Raw genomic sequence first — 22,589 nt, forward strand, 5'->3', positions numbered from 1 at the left:
CACATGTCAAGTGGTAGGGAAACCAAATCAGACTATCCCAAAGGCGCCACTTCGCCCCATACCTTGTTTTTGGCGAACCTTTCTCCAGGGTCATTGTGGATTGTGTTGGCCCACTGCCAAAGACTGCAGGTGGTCACCAATACTTGTTAACCATTATGTGCGCTGCCTCTAGGTTCCCAGAAGCAATATCCCTCAGGAACCTAAAGGCTAAAACAGTGGTGAAGGCACTTATTAAGTTCTTCACATTAGTGGGTCTGCCCAAGGAGATACTATCAGATCAGGGCAGTAATTTTACATCGGGTGTATTTCAACAAATAGTTACGGAACTGGGAGTGAAACAAATTTTGTCCACAGCATACCATCCCCAATCCCAGGGAGCGATAGAGAAGTTTCACTCTACCCTCAAAACCATGATTAAAACGTGCTGTATGGAAAACGGAAAGCATTGGGATGAGAGTATATCTTTACTCCTATTTGCAATAAGAGATTCGATCCAGGAATCGTTGGGGTTCAGTCCGTTTGAGCTCGTGTATGGTCATAGACCTCGAGGACCCTTGACCTTACTGAGAGAGCAGTGGTCTCAGAAGGAAGTGCGAATTGGGGCATTGGATTATGTCTTAGAGTTTCGAGACAGGCTGAACAGGGCTTGTGACCTTGCGAAACAAAATCTCCAAGACTCCCAGGCTGATATGAAGTGCTGGTATGACAGACAGGCGAGGGAGTGAAGCTATGAGGTTGGTGATAAGGTTTTGGTTTTGTTTCCCTTGGAGAATAACCCTCTCCAGGCTCAACTTAGTGGACCTTATGAAATAATGAGGAAAATTGATGAGCTGAACTATGTTATCAGGACACCTGGTAGAAGGAAGGCCACTCAATTAGTGCATGTGAACCTAATCAAACCTTATTTTTGACTCTAAATCCGTATCAGCTGGGGTCATGACCAAACAAGACCCAGCTGCAAAGACTAGCCCAGAGATAACGGGGAGTGTAATGAGCAGTGTCTGGTTTCAGCTCAACTCAAGAATGCTAGTGTTTTGGAGAACATAGTAAAATTAACCACCTGGAACCAAAGCAACAACAACAGATAAAGGAGCTAATTGGCAAACATTCCGATCTATTCCCAGATACACCGAGGCAGTGTAGTATAGCTGCACATGATGTCATTGTGGGGCAGGCTGATCCAGTGAAACAGCACCCCTACAGGATGAATTTAGAATGTAGTAAAGTAGTGGAACAGGAAATCGAATATATGTTGGCCAATGGTATTATCAGGCCATCCACCTCTCTGTGGGCTTCCCCGTGTGTGGTAGTACCCAAGCCCGATGGGACAAATAGATTTTGCACAGATTATAGAAAGGTCAACGTAATAACCAAAACAGATGCTTACCCTGTTCCCAGAATAGATGACTGCATCGATAGGGTGGGGAAGGCTTGGTACCTAACAAAAATTGACCTGCTAAAAGGAACTGGTGCGTTCCCTTAACCGATAGGGCTCGAGAGATATCAGCATTCGTCACCCCCTCGGGGTTGTACGAGTATAATGTGATGCTTTCGGGATGAAAAATGCCCCTGGGACATTCTGACATATTGTAAACTCTGTGATTCAAGGCTTGAAGAATACTGGGGCATATATTGACGATTTAGTAGTATGGAACGACACATGGGAGGAACACATTGTAACAGTAGAGAAATTATTTGACCGGCTCTCTAAAGTTAATCTGACGATGAACCTTGCCAAGAGTGAGTTTGGTCACGCCAGGGTCACATATCTTGGTTACTTGGTGGGCCAGGCTCAACTGGCTCTTGTGAAAGTGAAAGTTCAGGCTAACACTGATGTACCCATTCCAACGGGTAAGAGAGCCTTGAGAAGGTTTTTAGGTATGGTGGGGTATTATCGAAAATTTTGCAAGAACTTTGCGGATATTGCCCTTCCACTGACAAAACTGTTGAGAAAGAGTGAATGATTAGTGTGGGATGAGTGTTGCCAAAGGGCGTTTGAATGGTTAAAGGGTATCTTGTGTCACCATCCAATGCTAAAGGCACTGGACATCACTAAGCCGTTCCCCTAGCGACAGATGCTAGCGATGAAGCTGCAGGTGTGGTGCTATTACAGAGGGGAGATGATGGTATTGAACATCTGGTGGCATACTTTTCCAAAAAGTTTAATGTGCACCAGAAAAATTACTGGACAATAGAAAAGAATTGCTGTCCCTCATTTTTGCATTACAACATTTTGAGGTTTACATCAGTGTCGCACAAAAGCCGTTAGTGGTCTACACTGACCACAACCCTTTGGTGTTTTTAGATAAGATTAAAGATCAAAATCAGCGTTTATTAAACTGGAGCCTGTGTTTACAGCAGTTTGATATTGAGATAAGACACTTAAGGGGTACGGACGATGTCATTACGGATTGCTTATCCCATTGTTAAAAAAATGCTGATGAACTGTGTAAATGCTAAATGTACACTTTGTGAAGTTAGAATGTAGTGCTTGGTATGTAGAATCTGTGAGTGAGCAAAATTTTGCTCAAAGATCAACATTTTCCCAAAAGGGGGAAGGTGTCACGCAGGTGAGAAACTGCTAGAAAATTCAGCATTCTAATGAACAAGGAGGCAATTAAAAGAGAGAGAGGACTCTGACTTGGTTTTGATAACACTTTTAATTGTGACCTTGAGAGAGAGAGAGTATGGCGCCAGCTGAGACACGAGCTGGGAGGTCACCACGGTAACAGTTCAAAGCGGTTGAGCTAACGGACGGCTGGAATTTCGAATGGATTTTAAAAAGTTGAGGCTTTTGGTCTGATAATGGCAGAGGAGACACGACACGGGAGAAGTGCGGAAGCTACCCGAGAAACCATTGGTGGAGGTTAAGATCATCACGAGGGTGGAGGCCATGGACCGATTAATTTCGACCCCTGATTACCAGTGTGGGTAAGAGCTTGCCTGTGGGGGTCTGCTGCTGGTGAACCCGTGCTGTGGGTTAGTAGACCGTTCCCTGGAAGGGGCTCTGTCTGTCTGTGTCTGTGCGGGGTTCACACGAAGTGAATCTAAAGACTTCGGAAGCAAGAATAACTAAAGCTGCCAACTTAAACAACAATTCAATTAACTCTCTCTCTCTCTCTCTCCATCAATTCAACTTGAACTGAATCAAGTGAACTGAACTGCTTAAACTTACCTGACACCGTAAGACTGATATCTACCTCTGGGACTATTATCTTTGTATCCACACACACATTTGCAGAGATATATATATATATATAATAGTTTATAACCTGTACCGTATTATCTGGTTTAATGATATTAATTCGTAGTAGTAATAAATATAGTCTTAATTTATAGTAAACCAGACTCCAGGTGTGTTCCATTTCTGCTGGTCCTTTTCAAATCATCACGGGATTCGTGGCAATACCAATGAATTGATCCACTTGACCCAAAACAGGAGTGTGTGGGCCATGGCAATCAAAGCTCAAACTGGGCATGTCACCTGATGAAGATGATGATGATTGTGATGATAGCCTCTATAAACCTTGCTTGATCCCCAGTGATTACAGGAGAATGGAGACGGGCTAACCCCTATAAATATCAATGGATCTGGGGTTGAGAGAATGAACAGCTTTAAGGTTTTCGGCATAAACATCACCGAGGATCTCATGTGGTCTGTACATACCGTACCGGCTGTATTGTGAGAAAGGCAAAACAGCGCCTCTCTCACCTGAGACGGTTGAAGAAGTTTGGTATGGTTCTCAAATCCTAAGAACTTTCTATAAAGGCACAATTGAGAGCATTTTGACTGGCTGCATCACTGCCTGGTATGGAAATTGTAGTTCCCTCAATTGCGGGACTCTTCAGAGAGTTTTGCGGACAGCCCAGCATATCTGTAGTTGTGAACTTCCCACTATTCAAGACATTTACAAAGATAGGTGTGTAAAAAGGGCCTGAGGGGTCATTGGAGACCCGAGTCACCCCAACCACAAACTGTTCCAGCTGCTACCATCCGGGAAATGGTACCGCAGCATAAAAGCCAGGACCAATAGGCTCCAAGACAGCTTCTTCCACCAGACCATCAGACTGATTAATTCATTCTGATTCTTCTGTATTTCTATGTTATATTGACTATCCTGTTGTACATTGTTACGAATGTGCCAAAACTCTGAGGGGCCGAAGGGTACAAAGTAGCCCCCTCCTTTTTGAGAATCGCAAGGTCGCTATTAATTCGGGTCTGGGACCCAGGAAATGAGAGAGAGATGTCCAGAATACACAGAGTTTGGAATGTGTCCTGGCCTCAGCAAGACGGAACCACTGATAACGGCTATTGTCTCTTGGAGACGGAATTGTGTATTGAGTACTGTACTATTCATTGAAGCCCTCAGGGGATGACCAGAGTGGGCTAGTTGAGGAATTGCATCATCCCAACCTGATTGACATCTGAGACCCCGTGAGTAAGGATAAAAGAGGGTCTGGGGAACAACCCCTTTAGACGCACCAGGAGAAACGCTAGAAATCCTGTGACAGCGTTTAATAGCAAAAGCCGGTGGGGCTCGCGTGCGTCCTTTTCCCTTGCCTGGGAATTGGCGGGCTCACCACGGAAGAACGGCTTAGCTAAAGAAGAGGCCACCAGTGAACGGCCTCGCTAAAGGACGAATATGAATCAAGATCGGATAAAGGAAAGCCGGCAAGTTTCTAAAATCTCTCTCTCTCCAATCAAAAGGCTGCAGCCTGCATGAACTGAGTGACTTTTATATTTCCATCGAACAATACATTATCCCCTAGACAACGATAGAGCTATTTCTTATTGATTATTATTATACCCGCACTTTTAGATTTAGTATTGATGATGTATATTATCTGTATGTTTGCATTGATATTATTTTTGTGTATTTTTACTAATAAATACTGTTAAAAATAGTACCATCAACTTCAACGGACCTCTCTATCTTTGCTGGGAAGTGACCCAGTTACGGGGTTCGTAACAACATAATGTTTATTATAAATTTCTATAATTGCACATTTGAATGGAGACGTAAAGATTTTTACTCCTCATGTATTTGAAAGATGGAAATAATAAATTCAATTCAATTCAATTCCATTCAATCAAATACTGAACGTTATCTTCCTGGTCTGTTCCTTCCACTCCAATTCCCTCCTCGTTATGAAACCTGACAGTCAAGCTTTGCCCTCACCTGGCATCATATCTCCAGCAACTGATCCCCAAACCCAGATGAATACTTACCTACCCTTTGGTTTTTTAATAACCTGACTTATTTATATGTAACATAGATGCCACAAGCTTTTTCTGCTCTTAAATTTTCAGATGCAATGAAACTATACGCAATTTAGATTCAAAGGGAAGGATATTGGATCCAACTGTTTAATTTTAATTGTCATTTTCTTTGAAGTTTAACAATTCATTATCTGTTCGTATTCTAAGAGCCTTTGTATACAGAACAGTTTGATATGTCTCGAGTCGCTATACAAAGTATAATTCTAAAGCTTTTTGATCTTTCATTAAGTGACTGGTATTTTCTCATTGCTTAACTTTTTATTGCACAATTGAATAAGTATTTTTAATGGGATTATTACTATCTATAGCTTAGAACCAAATTTTTCTTATCTCTATGGTATAAAAGTAGCTGTTTTGTGCTAGCCGCCATCTTTTTTTCTACACCTTCGCTTCAACTAGTAAGACCCACTGTCACTGTTCTGTTCCTGTTCTCTTTGTTGTATCAACTCTAATAAGATGATTGTGAAGCAACAGGTCTTATGCCTCATTCCTGACTTCTAGAAGAACCTTGGATTTAAACACCAGAGTCCAACACAGACATAAAGAAAACATATTTTTAGTAGACAAGTGTGGTGGTTCAGTCCAAAGTCCGTGGTCTGGTCTGCGGACTCCGGACTCCGGGTTTTCCGGCGGTCCCTTGCTGTGGTTGGACTTAATTAGAAACACCTGAGGCTCATATTGGAACTGGGAATATAAGTGGCCCTGGTATTGAGTGTGGTTGTCTTGGCAAGATACTCATGGCACAGATAGCTGGTGGAAGGCTAGAATGGACTCTTGCCATCCTTGGGGCTGCGTTGGAGAACCATGGCTTCTGGGAGCTTTGCTGGTAGTAGTCAGAGCAGTCATTACGGTATGGATTCAGCTGTTTCCCGGGCCAGCTGGGTGGCTGTCAGCCACTCCGAGCTAGGTCCTGGCGAAGGGTCTCAGCCCGAAATGTCGACAGTGTTTCTCCTTATGATTTGAGAGTTAGGGGGCAAAAGTTTAAGGGAAACACGAGGGGGTATTTCTTTACTCAGAGAGTGATAGCTGTGTGGAATGAGCTTCCTGTAGAAGTAGTAGAGGCCAGTTCAGTTGTGTCATTTAAGGTAAAATTGGATAGGTATATGGACAGGAAAGGAGTGAAGGGTTATGGGCTGAGTGCGGGTAGGTGGGACTAGGTGAGATTAAGAGTTCGGCACGGACTAGGAGGGCCGGAATGGCCTGTTTCCGTGCTGTGATTGTTATATGGTTATAGATGCTGCCTGGCCTGCTGTGTTCCACCAGCGTTTTGTGTGTGTTGTTTGAATTTCCAGCATCTGTAGCTTTCCTCGTGTAGGTAGGGATCCGGTTGCTTCCGTAGCCAGCCAAGGCTGCCGGCTGTAACGGCTACTCGGAGCTACCCCAATGCAGAGTTGGAACTGTCTGTCATTCCTTGGTGTTTGTCTCTTCCTGTCCTTGCTCCCGTTGGGTAAGTCCGGCCATTCTGCCGTTGCCCTGCGGGGAGAATCTGTCTTGTCTTTGCCTCCGTCGGGTAGGCCAGGCCATTCTGCTGTTACCTGACGGATGGTCCTGCCCCACCTTGGTGTGGAGTTATAGATGAGTCTCGGCTTGTCGGTGGATAATTCCTGGCTCTATGTTTGTGTACTGTCCCGTTTCATGTCAGTGTCCTGTTAAAGATGAGTCTTGGCTTGTTGGAGGATAAGTCCTGGCTCCATGTTGATGTACAGTTCCTAGTCTGCCCCTAGCTCCAGCCTCCGAGTTCCCCAAGCTCCAAGCCTGCAGCCTCCAGCCTCGACCCAAGCCCGCAGCCCGCAGCCTCCAGCCTCGACCCAAGCCCGCAGCCCGCAGCCTCCAGCCTCGACCCAAGCCCGCAGCCCGCAGCCTCCAGCCTCGACCCAAGCCCGCAGCCCGCAGCCTCCAGCCTCGACCCAAGCCCGCAGCCCGCAGCCTCCAGCCTCGACCCAAGCCCGCAGCCCGCAGCCTCCAGCCTCGACCCAAGCCCGCAGCCCGCAGCCTCCAGCCTCGACCCAAGCCCGCAGCCCGCAGCCTCCAGCCTCGACCCAAGCCCGCAGCCCGCAGCCTCCAGCCTCGACCCAAGCCCGCAGCCCGCAGCCTCCAGCCTCGACCCAAGCCCGCAGCCCGCAGCCTCCAGCCTCGACCCAAGCCCGCAGCCCGCAGCCTCCAGCCTCGACCCAAGCCCGCAGCCCGCAGCCTCCAGCCTCGACCCAAGCCCGCAGCCCGCAGCCTCCAGCCTCGACCCAAGCCCGCAGCCCGCAGCCTCCAGCCTCGACCCAAGCCCGCAGCCCGCAGCCTCCAGCCTCGACCCAAGCCCGCAGCCCGCAGCCTCCAGCCTCGACCCAAGCCCGCAGCCCGCAGCCTCCAGCCTCGACCCAAGCCCGCAGCCCGCAGCCTCCAGCCTCGACCCAAGCCCGCAGCCCGCAGCCTCCAGCCTCGACCCAAGCCCGCAGCCCGCAGCCTCCAGCCTCGACCCAAGCCCGCAGCCCGCAGCCTCCAGCCTCGACCCAAGCCCGCAGCCTCCAGCCTCGACCCAAGCCCGCAGCCTCCAGCCTCGACCCAAGCCCGCAGCCCGCAGCCTCCAGCCTCGACCCAAGCCTCAAGACCCCAAGTCCCTAGCCAAGCCTCGTCACATCCTCGCCGGGGTTTGACGAGACAAGACCCAGGTTCTGGGTCCTTGTCCAGTCTCGGGGTCGGAGTCCACCCCAGGCTTCTTTTTCCCAGTCCCTCGTCCTGGTCTTGCTTCCCCTTGCTAGACTGCATCCCATCCCGTCCTTGGGTTCCGTCTCGTCCTGTTTCCGGGACTCCAGTGACTGTGTCCTGCAGTTAGGTCCTGATTCAACACCCGACTTATGACAACAAGGTCAGTGCATTAGCATAAACCAGTGTCTTCATGACTGTTCAATCTTGTAACAGCAGGTAAAGATTCCGAGGCATAGCTTTGTGGACAAATTGGAGTTAGAGTAATGACCTCTTGTGCATCAGTGGGTGGTGGGTTGAAAGATAGCAGACTATCAAATGCAAACTAGCCATGTGACTGTAATCACGAGGAAATCTGCGGATGCTGGAAATTCAAACAACAACACACACAAAATGCTGGTTGAACACAGCAGGCCAGGCAGCATCTATAAGGAGAAGCACTGTGGACATTTCGGCCCGAGTCCTGATGAAGGGTCTTGGCCCGAAATGTCGACAGTGCTTCTCCCTGTAGATGCTGCCAGGCCTGCTGTGTTCCACCAGCATTTTGTGTGTGTTGTTATGTGACTGTAATTGCCAGTTAACCATGCTGAGATATATCTAACGTAGTTACAGTAAGGAGTTAAGGTGAGTGATTGAGGGGCCCTGAGTAGAATGTACTGATATCTCTCAGATGATTTTATTGAGAGGTATAGCATTCTAATTTGAAAATTTTATAATTTTATTTTGATTAAATTCTTAGTTTAAACACGCAGTATTTTAGTTTTTTATGTAAAAATAATCAGAGAACTTTGGACCCAATGACAGTATTGTGTAATTTGTGTATTGAGCAAGTGTTGACCAAGGAAGTTAACACTGATAAATAGTTACTGAAATGTCAATAATTAGGTAACTCACAGTAGAAAATATATATAATTATGAAGTTTCTGAACTTTTACATTACATTTGGCAATAAGCTGAAAGTGAGCCAAGTTTCTTGTAGAGCAAACACAAGAAAATCTGCAGATGCTGGAAATTCAACCAACACACACAAAATGCTGGCCTGCTGTGTTCCACCAGCATTTTGTGTGTGTTGTTCAAGTTTCTTGTAACTGAGTTGTGATTTGCAGAAGATAATAACATCAGGAATTTATGAAAAGTGCTCCATCATTGCTCTTGCATATCTGTGGAAAGTTTCTAATACCAAGGGGAGACCTTTTGTATGTGTCATTGAGAATATTCAGAGCTCCGGTAGTTGTAAGTTTGGACTTGAGAGGAATTGATATGGAGACTGGACAAGAAAATGCAGTTGAGACGTCTGGTCAACTCTCGCTCTGAAAACAATCATGCCTGTATTGTACATTCAAGTGTCTATGTCAATTTTACAGGTGGTGAACAATTTCTTTTAAGAAAAAGTGAAATAATCTGTACCTGTCATCTGAAACTTACAATTGTTTACAGTATTCTGTGAGTTGCATATATTTTATCTAATTGGAACTGGGAACTTAGAGGAGCAGGTGAAATTAGCAGTTAAGTAACATAACTGAGCCCTAGACCCCGAAATAGTAATGAAACACTCTGTGGGGGGGGGGGGGGGGGGAATGTTCTTGAATTTAGAATAATTTATCAAATAGCCTTGGTGAAATACATAACTAATTACAAGGTACAGAAAATTGATTCTCCACATGTACTCCCTTACTTGCAATAATGTCTGGTGTGGGAATTGAAATGCCACAGTGATTTATGTCATGTATTAAAGAATCAGTTTTGGTCTGGAGTAGATTTGTCTTCAGAGCTGTAGGGCATTTGTCTGACTTTATTAATGCTGTGGTCGTTAGATGTAATCTGTTCAAATTGTTCCCAGTTTAATGTGCTGCATGTACAATGAAAGCTAATTAATTCAACATCAGATAGGTATAACCATTCTCTGCTGCAGACAGGTTATTTCAAGTTAAATTAACCAAGCTGGTCTTCTGTATGACACAATGCATGCTTTTGTAATAAATTTGTAATTCATTTAGAATCTAACTGAACTAGGAATACAAATCAGCTGTTACCTGGTCTCATCAGAAATAACAGAAACCCATCCTTGTTTTGTATTAGTACGGTAGATAACTGTTCTCTTTCACCTGTGCTATTTATTGCAGTTATGAATACTGTTATAAGTCAATGTCCTATGTTCCCTTCTCCCATAGCATCCTGGTTATTTAAATCTAGCACTCATTCAGCTCACCTTCTGCCATCCCTTTGGTTTTTATTTAAATGTTCTTATTTGTCTCCTGACAATGTAACTAGCTATGATTTTGTTGTTTTTTCACCAGGAGGGAGACGTCTGGCCCAATTCCACCACTGAAATAAGTATAATTTGCAGACCTCAACAAGCAAAGGTTTTTCAGTGGACAGTCTACTGTGATGTCACAGGTACAGCATGTTAGTCACTTATACCATAGCAACTGTTGCTGTGTGCCTACTCCTTCATGCTTTTGCTCTACTGACCACATCTATCTCATTTTAAGTTCTATTTGCACTGCTCTAATACTTCCATTTCTGATTATGACTCCTCACTGTTGTCGCTGCTGGAATGGCTCATTCCTCTGTCTTGATGTTAAGCACACATACCCTCTGGCACTGAAAATAAATGCCCTAATTTTCTTCCCTTATCATCTCCTGACAACGTTGTATTGTCCGGTGCTGTATGTTATTAAACAGTTTATGGTGGGATGATATCTTCCCTATTACCTGGCAATTTCTAGTTTGAATCTCAGATACCAAGTAGAGATGATAATGTCTGCCTTTCATTTGCCTTTAAGAATTTTGGCTATACTTTCGATATGTTCTTTTTTGCTATTCATAGGTTCTTTGATTTGTCATTGTTTGATACAGTTCTGAATCAGAATCAGGTTTATTATTACTGAGACATGTCATGAAATTTGTGTCATGACAGTAGTACAGTGCAATACTAAACTATACTATAAATTACAGTATAATAAATGCACTCACTGGCCACTTTATTAGGTAAATCTGTACACCTGTTCATTAATGCAGATATCTAATCAGCCAATCATGCGGCAGAAACTCAGTGTATACAAGTATGCAGTCATAGTTAAGAGTTCAGCTGTTGTTCAGACCAAGCATCAGAGCAGGGAAGAAATGTGATCTAAGTTACTTTGTCTGTAGAAATAATGTTGGTGCCAGATGGGGTGGTTTGAATATCTCAGAAACTGCTGACCTCCTGGGATTTTCACACACAACAGTCTCTATAGTTTACAGAGAACAGTGTGAAAAAAATCTAGTGAGCGGCACTTCTCTGAGTGAAAACATCTTGTTAATGAGGTAGGTGAGAGGAGAACAGACACATTGCTTCAAGCTGACAGGAAGGTGGCAGTAAGTCAAATAACTACATGTAACAAGAGTGGTGTGCAAAAGCACATCTGTGAATGCAAAACTTGAAATGGGTAGGGTACAGCAGCTGAAGATCACAAACATACACTCAGTGGCTACTTTATTAGGTATAGGATGTACCTAATACTATATATATATATATATATATATATATACACACACACAATTAAATATTGAATTTAATATTAAATTTGGAAGATATCCTTGATAATGAGAAGGCTAGTGCTCATGATGGAGCTGGCAGAGTTTACAACCCTCTACAAATTTTATGATCATGTCCAATGGCCTCTCCATATGAGATGGTGATGCAACCACTTAGAATGGTACATTTACCTTGGTACATCTGTAGAAATTTTCCAGAGTCTTTGGTAACATACAGAATCACCTTAGACACCAATGAAATATAGCAGCTGGGGTGCCCTCTTCGTAATTGTTTCAATATGTTGGGCTCTGGATAAATCTTCTGGAGACTTGAAGCTACTCATCCTTTCCACTGTTGACCCTTTGAGAAGGACTGGTGTGTGTTCCCTCCTTCCCCTTCCTAAATTCCAGAATAAATTCCTTAGAATTGCTGACATTGAATCAGAATCAGGTTTATTATCACCAGCATGTGACATGAAATTTGTTAATTTAGCACAGCAGTTCAATGCAATACATAATATAGAAGAGACAAAAAAATGAATAACTAAGTAAATCAATTATTGTATACATATATTGAATAGATTAAAATCAATTCTGTAATTGATTTACAGAAATACTGTATATTAAAAAAAGTGAGGTAGTGTCCAAAGGTTCATTGCCATTTAGGAATCGGATGGCAGAGGGGAAGAAGCAGCTCCTGAATTGTTAAGTGTGTGCCTTCAGGCTTCTGTATCCCTTACCTGATGGTAACAGTGAGAAAAGGGCATGCCTTTCTGAGACACTGCTCCCTGAAGATGTCTTGCGTACTTTGTAGGCTAGTACACAAGATGGAGCTGACTAGGTTTACAGTCCTGTGCATAGCCGTTCCATACCAGACGGTGATGTAGCCTGTCAGAACTATAGAAGTTTTTGAGTGTATTTGTTGACATGCCAATCTCTTCAAACTCCTAATAGAGTATAGCCGCTGTCTTGCCTTCTTTATAATTACATCGATATGTTGGGACCAGGTTAGATCCTCATAGATCTTGATACCCAGGAACTTGACGCTGCTCACTCTCTCCACTTCTGATCCCTCTATGAGGATTGGTATGTGTTCCTTCATCTTACCTTTCCTGAAGTCCACAATCAGCTCTTTCATTTTACTGACCTTGAGTGCCAGGTTGTTGCTGTGGCACCATTCCACTAGTTGGCATATCTCACTCCTGTACGCCTTCTCGTTACCACCTGAGATTTTACCAACAATGGTTGTATCGTCAGCAAATTTTTTAGATGGTATTTGAGCTATGCCTAGCCACACAGTCATGTGTATACAGAGAGCAGAGCAGTGGGTTAAGCACACACCCCTGAGGTGTGCCAGTATTGATCGCCAGTGAGGAGGAGATGTTATCACCAGTCCGCTCAGACTGTGGTCTTCCGGTTAGGAAGTCCAATTGCAGAGGGAGGTACAGAGGCCCAGGTTCTGCAACTTCTCAATCAGGATTGTGGGAATGATGGTATTAAATGCTGAGCTATAGTTGATGAACAACATCCTGAAGTAGGTGTTTGTGTTGTCCAGGTGGTCTAAAGCTGTGTGGAGAGCCATTGAAATTGTGTCTGCTGTTGACCTAATGTAGTGATAGGCAAAAGGCAATGGGTCCAGGTCCTTGCTGAGGCAGGAGTTCAGTCTAGTCATGACCAGCCTCTCTAAGCATTTCATCACTGTCGATGTGCGTGCTACCGGGTGATAGTCATTAAGGCAGCTCACATTATTCTTCTTAGGCACTGGTATAGTTGTTACCTTTTTGAAGCAAGTGGGAGCTTCTGCCCATAGCAGTGAGAGGTTGAAAATACAAGCTTGTGTTACAACACTGATCAACCAGCCAATCTATCTCTGTCTTGTATGCCTCCTGATCACCATCTGAAATCCTGCTGACAATAGTTGCGTCATCATTGAATTTATAGATAATATTTGCACTGTGCCTAGCCACACAGTCATGGCTGTAGAGAGTATAAATCTAGCAGGCTAAGCATGCACCTTTGAGGTGACACTAGTGTTGATTGTCAGTGAAGAGAAGATATTTCTGATTCGCATTGACTGTGATCTCAGGATGAGGAAGTCAAGGATCCAATTGCAGAGGGACAGATAGAAGCACGGGTGTTGGAACTTATTGATAAGTACTGAGGGTATGATGATGTTTAATTTTGAGTTGTTATTAATTAATACTTAGCTATTGTTGTTATCCAGCTAGTCCAAAACCGAGTGGAGGGTCAGCAAAATTGCATCAGCTGTAAACCTATTGTTGTGGTAGGCAAATTGCAGTGGGTCCAGGTCCATATTCAGGTAGGAATTATTCCTAGCCATGATCAACCTCTTAGAGCCATAGAGTCATAGAAGAGACTTAGAACACTACAGCAGAGAAAGAGGCCCTTTGCCCCAGTCCATACCAGACCATTAAGCTGCCTAGTCCCATTGGCCTGCACCTGGACAATAGCCTTCCACATACCTCCCAATCATGTACCTATCCAATTTCTCTTAAATGTTGAAAAAAAAACCTACATCTACCACCCTCTGAGTGAATAAGATCCCCCTCCTGTTCCCCTTAAATATTTCACCTTTCACCATTAACCCATGACCTCTAGTTATAGCCTCGCCTAGCCTCAGTAGAAAAAGCTTGCATGCATACATCCTATATATACTGTACCCCTCGTAATTTTGCAAATATCTATCAAATCTCCCTAGAAGTTCTACCTTCTGGGGAATAAAGTCCTAACCTATTAAACCTTTCCCTATAACTCAAGTTCTCCAGTCCTGGCAACCTCCGTGTAAATTTTCTCTATACTCTTTCAATCTTACTTACATATTCCTTGTATGTAGGTGACCACACTGCACACAATACTCCAAATCAGGTCTCACCAATGTCTTAACATCCCAGCTCCTGTACTCAGCAGATGGATTTATGAAAGGCAATGTGCCAAAGGCTTTCTTTACGACCCTATCTACCTGTGATGCCACTTTCAAGGAATTATAGAGCTATATTCCCAGATCTCTCTTTTCTGTCACACTCCTCAGTGTCCTACTGCTCACCATATAAGACATCCCAGAGTCCAGTACCTCAATTTGTCTGCATTAAATTCCATCTGCTATTTTTCTGTCCATTTGTCCAGCTGGTCCAAATCCCACTGTAAGCTTTGATAGTCTCCCTTGCTAACCACCACACCCCAAATCTTGGTGTCATCGGCAAACTTGTTATTCCAGTCAAGCACATTATCATCAAGATCATTGATATAGATGACAAACATCAGCGGACTCAGCACCGATCCCATCAGCACTCCATTAGTCTCAGGCCTCCAATCAGAGAAGCAACCATCTATGACCACTCTCTGGCTTCTCCCACAAAGCCAAAATCTAATTAAGTTTACTACCTCATCTTGAATGCCAAGCAACTGAAACTTCTTGACCAACCTCCAATATGGAACCTTGTCGAAAGGGATTGCTGAAGTCCATGTAGACAACATCCACAGCCTTGCCTTCAGCAACTTTCCTGGTAGTTTTGAGCTACCACACACAAAACTCTGTTGATTATCCTTAATCAGTCCCTGTCTATGGTCCTGGCCTATGGATATTTGCATTAATGAGCAGGCGTTCATGAGCGGCCTATGGTTAGGCCACACTTAGACCCCCTCCAGTTCGCCGATCAGCCCCAACTAAGAGTTGAGGATGCCATCGTCTACCTGCTGAACCGTGTCTATGCCCACCTGGACAAGCCGGCGAGCACTGTGAGGGTCATGTTTTTTGACTTCTCCAGTGCGTTCAACACCATCCGTCCTGCTCTGCTGGGTGAGAAGCTGACAGTGATGCAGGTGGATGCTTCCCTGGTGTCATGGATTATTGATTACCTGACTGGCAGACCACAGTATGTGCACTTGCAACACTGTGTGTCAGACAAAGTGTTCAGCAGAACTGGGGCTCCACAGGGGACTGTCCTGTCTCCCTTTCTCTCCACCATCTACACCTCGGACTTCAACTGCTGCACAGAGTCTTGCACAGAGTCTTGCCATCTTCAGAAGTTTTCTGATGACTCTGCCATAGTTGGATGCATCAGCAAGGGAGATGAGGCTGAGTACAGGGCTATGGTGGAAAACTTTGTCACATGGTGCGAGCAGAATCATCTGCAGCTTAATGTGAAAAAGACTAAGGAGCTGGTGGTGGACCTGAGGAGGGCTAAGGTACCGGTGACCCCTGTTTCCACCCAAGGGGTCAGTGTGGACATGGTGGAGGATTACAGATACCTGGGGAAACGAATTGACAATAAACTGGACTGGTCAAAGAACACTGAGGCTGTCTACAAGAAGGGTCAGAACCGTCTCTTATTTCCTGAGGAGTCTGAGGTCCTTTAACATCTGCCGGACAATGCTGAGGATGTTCTACGAGTCTGTGGTGGCCAGTGCTATCATGTTTGCTGTTGTGTGCTGGGGCAGCAGGCTGAGGGTAGCAGACACCAACAGAATCAACAAACTCATTCGTAAGGCCAGTGATGTTTTGGGGGTGGAACTGGACTCTCTGACGGTGGTATCTGAAAAGAGGATGCTGTCCAAGTTGCATGCCATTTTGGACAATGACTCCCATCCACTCCATAATGTACTGGTTAGGCACAAGAGTACATTCAGCCAGAGACTCATTCCACTTATTTAAGGTTTTATATCGCTATATTTCTTCACTATTCTTGGTTGGTGCGGCTGTAATGAAACCCAATTTCCCTCAGGATCAATAAAGTATGTCTGTCTGTCTGTCCAAATGCTTATAAACTGTCCCTGAGAATACCTTTCAATAACTTTCCCACCACTGATGTCAAGCCCACTCTCCTATAATTTCCTGGCTTATTCTTAAGAGTCTGTCTTAAAGAATGGAGCAACATTAGCTATCCTCCAATCATCTATTCTTTTGGCACCTCACCTGTGGCTAAGGATGTTTTAAATAGCTTCTGCACTAGCTTCCCACAGGCTCTGACAGAACACCTTGTCAGGCCCTGGGGATTTGTCCACTTCGATTTGCGTCAGGTTTTCTAACACATCCTCTTCTGTCCCAGACCTTGCTTCTGCTATGACTCTGTTCTGTAGACTCCGTGTCTGCCTCCTGAGTAACTACAGATGCAAATACAAATACTTTATTGTCACCAAACAATTGATACTAGAGCGTACAATCATCACAGTGATATTTGCTTCTGCACTTCATGCTCCCTGAAGTACAAATCGAAGTAAATATAATAAAAATTTAAATTATAAATCATAATTAGAAAATAGAAAAGGGTAAGTACAGTAGTGCAAGTCAGGTCCAGATATTTGGAAGGTACGACCCAGATCCGGGTCAGGATCTGTTCAGCAGTCTTATCACAGTTGGAAAGAAACTGTTCCCAAATCTGGCCATATGTATCTTCATGCTCATGAACCTTCTCCCGGAGGGAAGTGGGACAAAAAGTACGTTGGCTGGGTGGGACTTATCCTTGATTATCCTGGCAGCACTGCTCCGACAGCGTGTGATGTAAAGTGAGTCCAAGGATGGAAGATTGGTTTGTGTGATGTGCTGGGCTAGGTTCTCGATCTTCTGCAGCTTCTTCCGGTCTTGGACTGGACAACTTCCATACCAGGTTGTGATGCACCCTAGGAGAATGCTTTCTACGGTGCACCTATAAAAATTAGTGAGGGTTTTAGGGGACAGGCCAAATTTCTTCAGCTTTCTCAGGAAGTAAAGGCGCTGATGGGCCTTCTTGGCAGTGGACTCTGCTTGGTTAGACCAAGTCAGGTCATTTGTGATATTCTCCCTAAGGAACTTAAAGCTTTTGACCTGTTCCACCTGCGCACAACCGATGTAGATGGGGATGTGCGGTCTGCTACTCCTTCTGAAGTCAACAACCAATGCAAAAATCAATTTAAGATCTCTCCCATCTCTTTCAGCTCTATGCGTATATGATCACCTTGATTTTCCAGAAGACCGATTTTGTCCCTTGCTGTCCCTTTGCTTGTAATATATTTGTAGAAGCCCTTGGGATTCTCCTTCACCTTGCCTGCTAGAGCAACCTCAGGCCTTCTTTTAGCCCTCCTGACTTTCTTCTTAAATGTTCTCTTGCATTTCTTATACTCAAATATTTTATTTGTTCCTACCTGCCAATACCTGCTATGAACTTCCTTCTTTTTCTTGACCATAACCTGAATGTCTGTTGAAAACCAAGGTTCCCTAAACTGTTATCCTTGCCTTTTATTCTATCAGGAACATACAAAACTCTGTATGCTCAAACTTTCACTTTTGAAGGTCTCCCACTTACCAGGTACACCTTTGTTGGATAACAACCTGTTCCAATCCACACTTGCCAGATTCTTTCTGATGCCATCAAAATTGGCCTTTCTTCAATTTAGAATCTTAACCTGAGGACCAGGCCTATCCTTTTTCATGTTACCTTGAAATTAATGGCATTATGATCACTGGATGCAAAGTGTTCTCTTGCACAGTCTTCTGTCATCTGTCCTGTCTCGTTCCGTAATAGGAAGTCAAGTATCACATTCTCTCTAGTTAGGACTTCTGTGTATGGGTTAATGAATCTTTCCTGAACATATTTAACAAATTCTTTCCTATCCAGCCCTTTTACAGTATGGGAGTCCCAGTCAATATGACTGGAAAATTGCAAACATCATTACTCTAAGAAGGGAAGGAGGCAGAAGACAGGAAATTATAGGCCTGTTAGCCTATAGTGGTTGGAAAGTTGTTGGAGTCTATTCTTAAGGTTGAGTTTTTGAGGTACATATGAGGCAAAAGTCAGCATGATTTTCTAAAGGGATTATCTTGCTTGAAAAAAATCTGTTGGAATTCTTTGAGGAAATAACATGCAGGATAGGCAAAGGAGAGTCAGTGGATTATGTTAATTTGGATTTTCAGAAGCCCTGTGACAAGGTGCCGGATATAAGGCTGCATAACAAGATGGTGTTACAAGAAAGGTACTAGCATGGATGAAAGATTGGCTGACTAGGAAGAGTGGGGAATAAAGGGGGCCTGTTCTGATTGTCTGCTGGTGACTAGTGGTGTGCTGCAGGGGACTGCTTTTTATGTTATATGTCAGTGATTTGGATAATGGAATTGGTGGGTTTATGGCCGTAATCCACAGGATGTTGATAATACGGGATTCAGTGATGGTGATGCCACTGAATGTCAAAGGACGATGGTTAGATCCTTTCTTGCTGGAGATGGTCATTGCCTGGCACTTGCATGGCTCGAATGTTACTTGTCACTTGTTAGCCCAAGTCTGGACATTGTGCATGTCTAGCTGCAAATTACAATGGAAGGTAGAAAATGCATGTCAAAAGGATAATGTTATGATAGTAATGGTGGATATTAATATGCAGGTAGAGTGGGAAAATCAGGTTAGTGCTGGATCCCAAATGGGGGAGTTTGTAGAATGCCGACAACTTGGCTTTTCAAAGCAGCTCATGGTGGAGCTCAACGGGGGATCAGCTATTCTGGACTGGATGCTGTGTAATGAACCCTAAGGGGCCAATGATCATAATGTTATAGAATTCCCCTTGAAATTTGAGAAGTCCAAGCTAAAGTCAGGTGTGCCAATGTTACAATGAAGTAAAGGGAATTACAGAGGCATGCAGGAGAACCTGGCCAGAATTGATTGGTAAGGAATATGAGCTGGGATGATGGCACAGCAGCAATGGCTGGAGTTTCTGGGAGCAATTTGGAAGGCACAGGATAGATACATCTCAAAGAAAAAGAAGTATTCTAAGGGACAGTGACACAGTCATGGCTAACAAGAGGTCGCAAACCAACTTAAAAGCCTAAGAAAGGGCATATAATAAGGCAAAAATTAGTGGGAAGTTAGAAGATTGGGAAGCTTTTAACTGCCAACAGAAGGCAACTAAAATAACCATAAAGAAGGGAAAGATGGAATAGAAAGGTATGCTAGACAGGAATATTAAAGAGGATGCCAAAAGTTTCTACAGATATATAAAGTGTAAAAGAGAGGTGTGCTGGAAAATGATGCTGGAGAGGTAGTAGTGGAGGACAGGGAAATGGCAGACGAACTGATGAAGTAATTTACATCAATCTTCTGTATGGAAGACACCAGCTGTATGCTGGACATTTGAGAGTATCAGGGGGCAGGTGAGAGAAGTTGCCATTATTAGGGAGAAGATGCTTGGGCAGTTTTCCAGGGAAGGTGGGACCTGTTCCAGCAGGACAGTTTACATCTGAACTGGTGGGGGACAAATATTCTTGCAAGTAGGTTAGCTAGAGAGGCTCCAGTGGATTTAAACTAGATACAAGGGGGGAGGGGAACCAGAGTGTAGGATCAGATGTATGGGAGAAGGAAGAAAAAGAAGATAGTAAAGTTGTTTGCACCGTTAGAGATAAACAGAGAGTAAGAGGTGGAGAATTTCTTAAATGCATTTATTTTAATGCTAGGAGCATTGTAAGAAAGGTGGATGAGCTTAGAGCATGGATTGATACCTGGAAATATGATGTTGTAGCTATTAGAGAAACATGGTTGCAGGAGGGGTGTGATTGGCAACTAAATATTCCTGGATTTCATTGCTTCAGGTGTGATAGAATCGGAGGGACAAGAGGGGGAGGTGTTGCATTGCTTGTCAGAGAAAATATTACAGCGGTGCTCTGGCAGGATAGATTAAAGGGCTCATCTAGGGAGACTATTTGGGTGGAATTGAGGAATGGGAAAGGTGTAGTAACACTTATAGGGGTGTATTATAGACCACCTAATGGGGAGTGAGAATTGGAGGAGCAAATTTGTAAGGAGATAGCAGATATCTGTAGTAAGCACAGGGTTGTGATTCTGGGAGATTTTAATTTTCCGCACATAGACTGGGAAGCCCATACTGTAAAAGGGATGGATGGTTTGGAGTTTGTAAAATGTGTGCAGGATAGTTTTTTGCAGCAATACATAGAGGTACAAACTAGAGAAGGGGCAGTGTTGGATGTCCTGTAGGGAATGAGATAGGTCAGGTGATGGAGGTATGTGTTAGGGAGCACTTTGGGTTCAGTGATCACAATGTCATTAGTTTCAATATAATTATGGAGAAGGATAGGACTGGACCCAGGGTTGAGATTTTTGATTGCAGAAAGGCTAACTTTGAGGAGATGCGAAGGGATTTAGAAGGAGTGGATTGGGACAATTTGTTTTATGGGAAGGATGAAACAGAGAAATAGAGGTCATTTAAAGGTGAAATTTTGAGGGTACAGAGTCTTTATGTTCCTGTTAGGTTTAAAGGAAAGGTTAAAAGTTTGAGAAAACCATGGTTTTCAAGGGATATTGGAAACTTGGTTTGGAAAAGGAGAGAGATCTACAATAAATATAGGCAGCATGGAGTGAATGAGGTGCTCGAGGAATATAAAGGATGTAAAAAGAATCTTGAGGAAGAAATTAGAAAAGCTAAAAGAAGATGCGAGTTTGCTTTGGCAAGTAAGGTGAAAATAAATCAGAAGGGTTTCTACAGTTATATTAATAGCAAAAGAATAGTGAGGGATAAAATTGGTCTTAGAGAATCAGAGTGGACAGCTATGTGTGGAGGCAAAAGAGATGGGGGAGATTTTGAACAATTTATTTTCTTCAGTATTGTGTAAGGTAAGGGAAACAAGTAGGGTAGTTATGGAAACTATGACAATTAAAGAGGAGGAAGTACTGGCACTTTTGAGGAATATAAAAGTGGATAAATCTCTGGGTCCTGACAGGATATTGCCTAGGACCTTGAGGGAAGTTAGTGTGGAAATATCAGGGGCTCTGACAGATATATTTCAAATGTCATTGGAAACGGGGATGGTGCTGGAGGATTGATGTATTGCTCATGTTGTTCCATTGTTTTAAAAGAGTTCTAAGAGTAAACCTAGCAATTATTGGCCTGTAAGTTTGACGTCAGTGGTGGGTAAATTAATGGAAAGTATTCATAGAGATGGTATATATAATTATCTGGATAGACAGGGTCTGATTAGGAACAGTCAACATGGACTTGTGCATGGAAGGTCATGTTTGACAAATGTTATTGAATTTTTTGAAGTTTACTAGGAAAGTTGATGAGAGTAAAGCAGTGGATGTTGTCTATATGGACTTCAGTAAGGCTTTTGACAAGATTCCGCACGGAAGATTAGTTAGGAAGGTTCAATTATTAGGTATTAATATTGAGGTAGTAAAATAGATTCAACAGTGGCTGGATGGGAGATGCCAGAGAGTAGTGGTGGATAACTGTTTGTCAGGTTGGAGGCTGGTGACTAGTGGTGTGACTCCGGGATCTGTACTGGGTCCAATGTTGTTTGTCGTATACATTAATGATCTGGATGATGGGGTGGTAAATTGGATTAGTAAGTATGCAGATGATACTAAGGTATGTGGCATTGTGGATAATAAAGTAGGTTTTCAAAGCTTGCAGAGCGATTTAGGCCAGTTAGAAGAGTGGGCTGAGCGATGGCAGATGGAGTTTAATGCTGATCAGTGTGAGGTGCTACATTTTGGTAGGAATAATCCAAATAGGACATAAATGGTAAATGGTAGGGCATTGAAGAATGCAGTAGAACAGAGTGATCTAGGAATAATGGTGCATAGTTCCCTGAAGGTGGAATCTCATGTGGATAGGGTGGTGAAGAAAGCTTTTGGTATGCTGGCCTTTATAAATCAGAGCATTGAGTATAGGAGTTGGGATGTAATGTTAAAATTGTACAAGGCATTGGTAAGGCTGAATTTGGAGTATTGTGTACAGTTCTGGTCACGGAATTATAGGAAAGCTGTCAACAAAATAGAGGGAGTACAGAGGAGATTTACTAGAATGTTACCTGGGTTTCAGCACCTAAGTTACAGAGAAAGGTTGAACATGTTAGGTCTTTATTCTTTGGAGCATAGAAGATTGGGGGGGGGGGGGGCTTGATAGAGGTATTTAAAATTATGAGGGAGATCGATAGAGTTGATGTGGATAGGCTTTTTCTATTGAGAGTAGGGGAGATTCAAAGAAGAGAACATGAGTTGAGAGTTAGGAGGCATAAGTTTAGGGGTAACACGAGGGGGAACTTCTTTACTTAGAGAGTGGTAGCTATGTGGAACGAGGTTCCAGTAGAAGTGGTAGA

The 22,589-nt window shown here is 43.6% G+C and overlaps 1 protein-coding gene across 1 annotated transcript in view; it reads left to right on the forward strand.

Moving 5' to 3' along the window:
- LOC140740942 (hydrocephalus-inducing protein-like) overlaps positions 1-22,589 on the forward strand; it is a 421,292-nt gene that overhangs the window by 227,342 nt on the left and 171,361 nt on the right. Inside the window, exon 10 of the mRNA XM_073070583.1 lies at positions 10,273-10,372. Within this exon, the coding sequence (XP_072926684.1) occupies positions 10,273-10,372 (100 nt within the window). The remainder of the gene's footprint in view (positions 1-10,272; positions 10,373-22,589) is intronic.

Source organism: Hemitrygon akajei, chromosome 17 (genome assembly GCF_048418815.1).
Source record: "Hemitrygon akajei chromosome 17, sHemAka1.3, whole genome shotgun sequence".
NCBI classification, from domain to species: Eukaryota; Metazoa; Chordata; class Chondrichthyes; order Myliobatiformes; family Dasyatidae; genus Hemitrygon; species Hemitrygon akajei.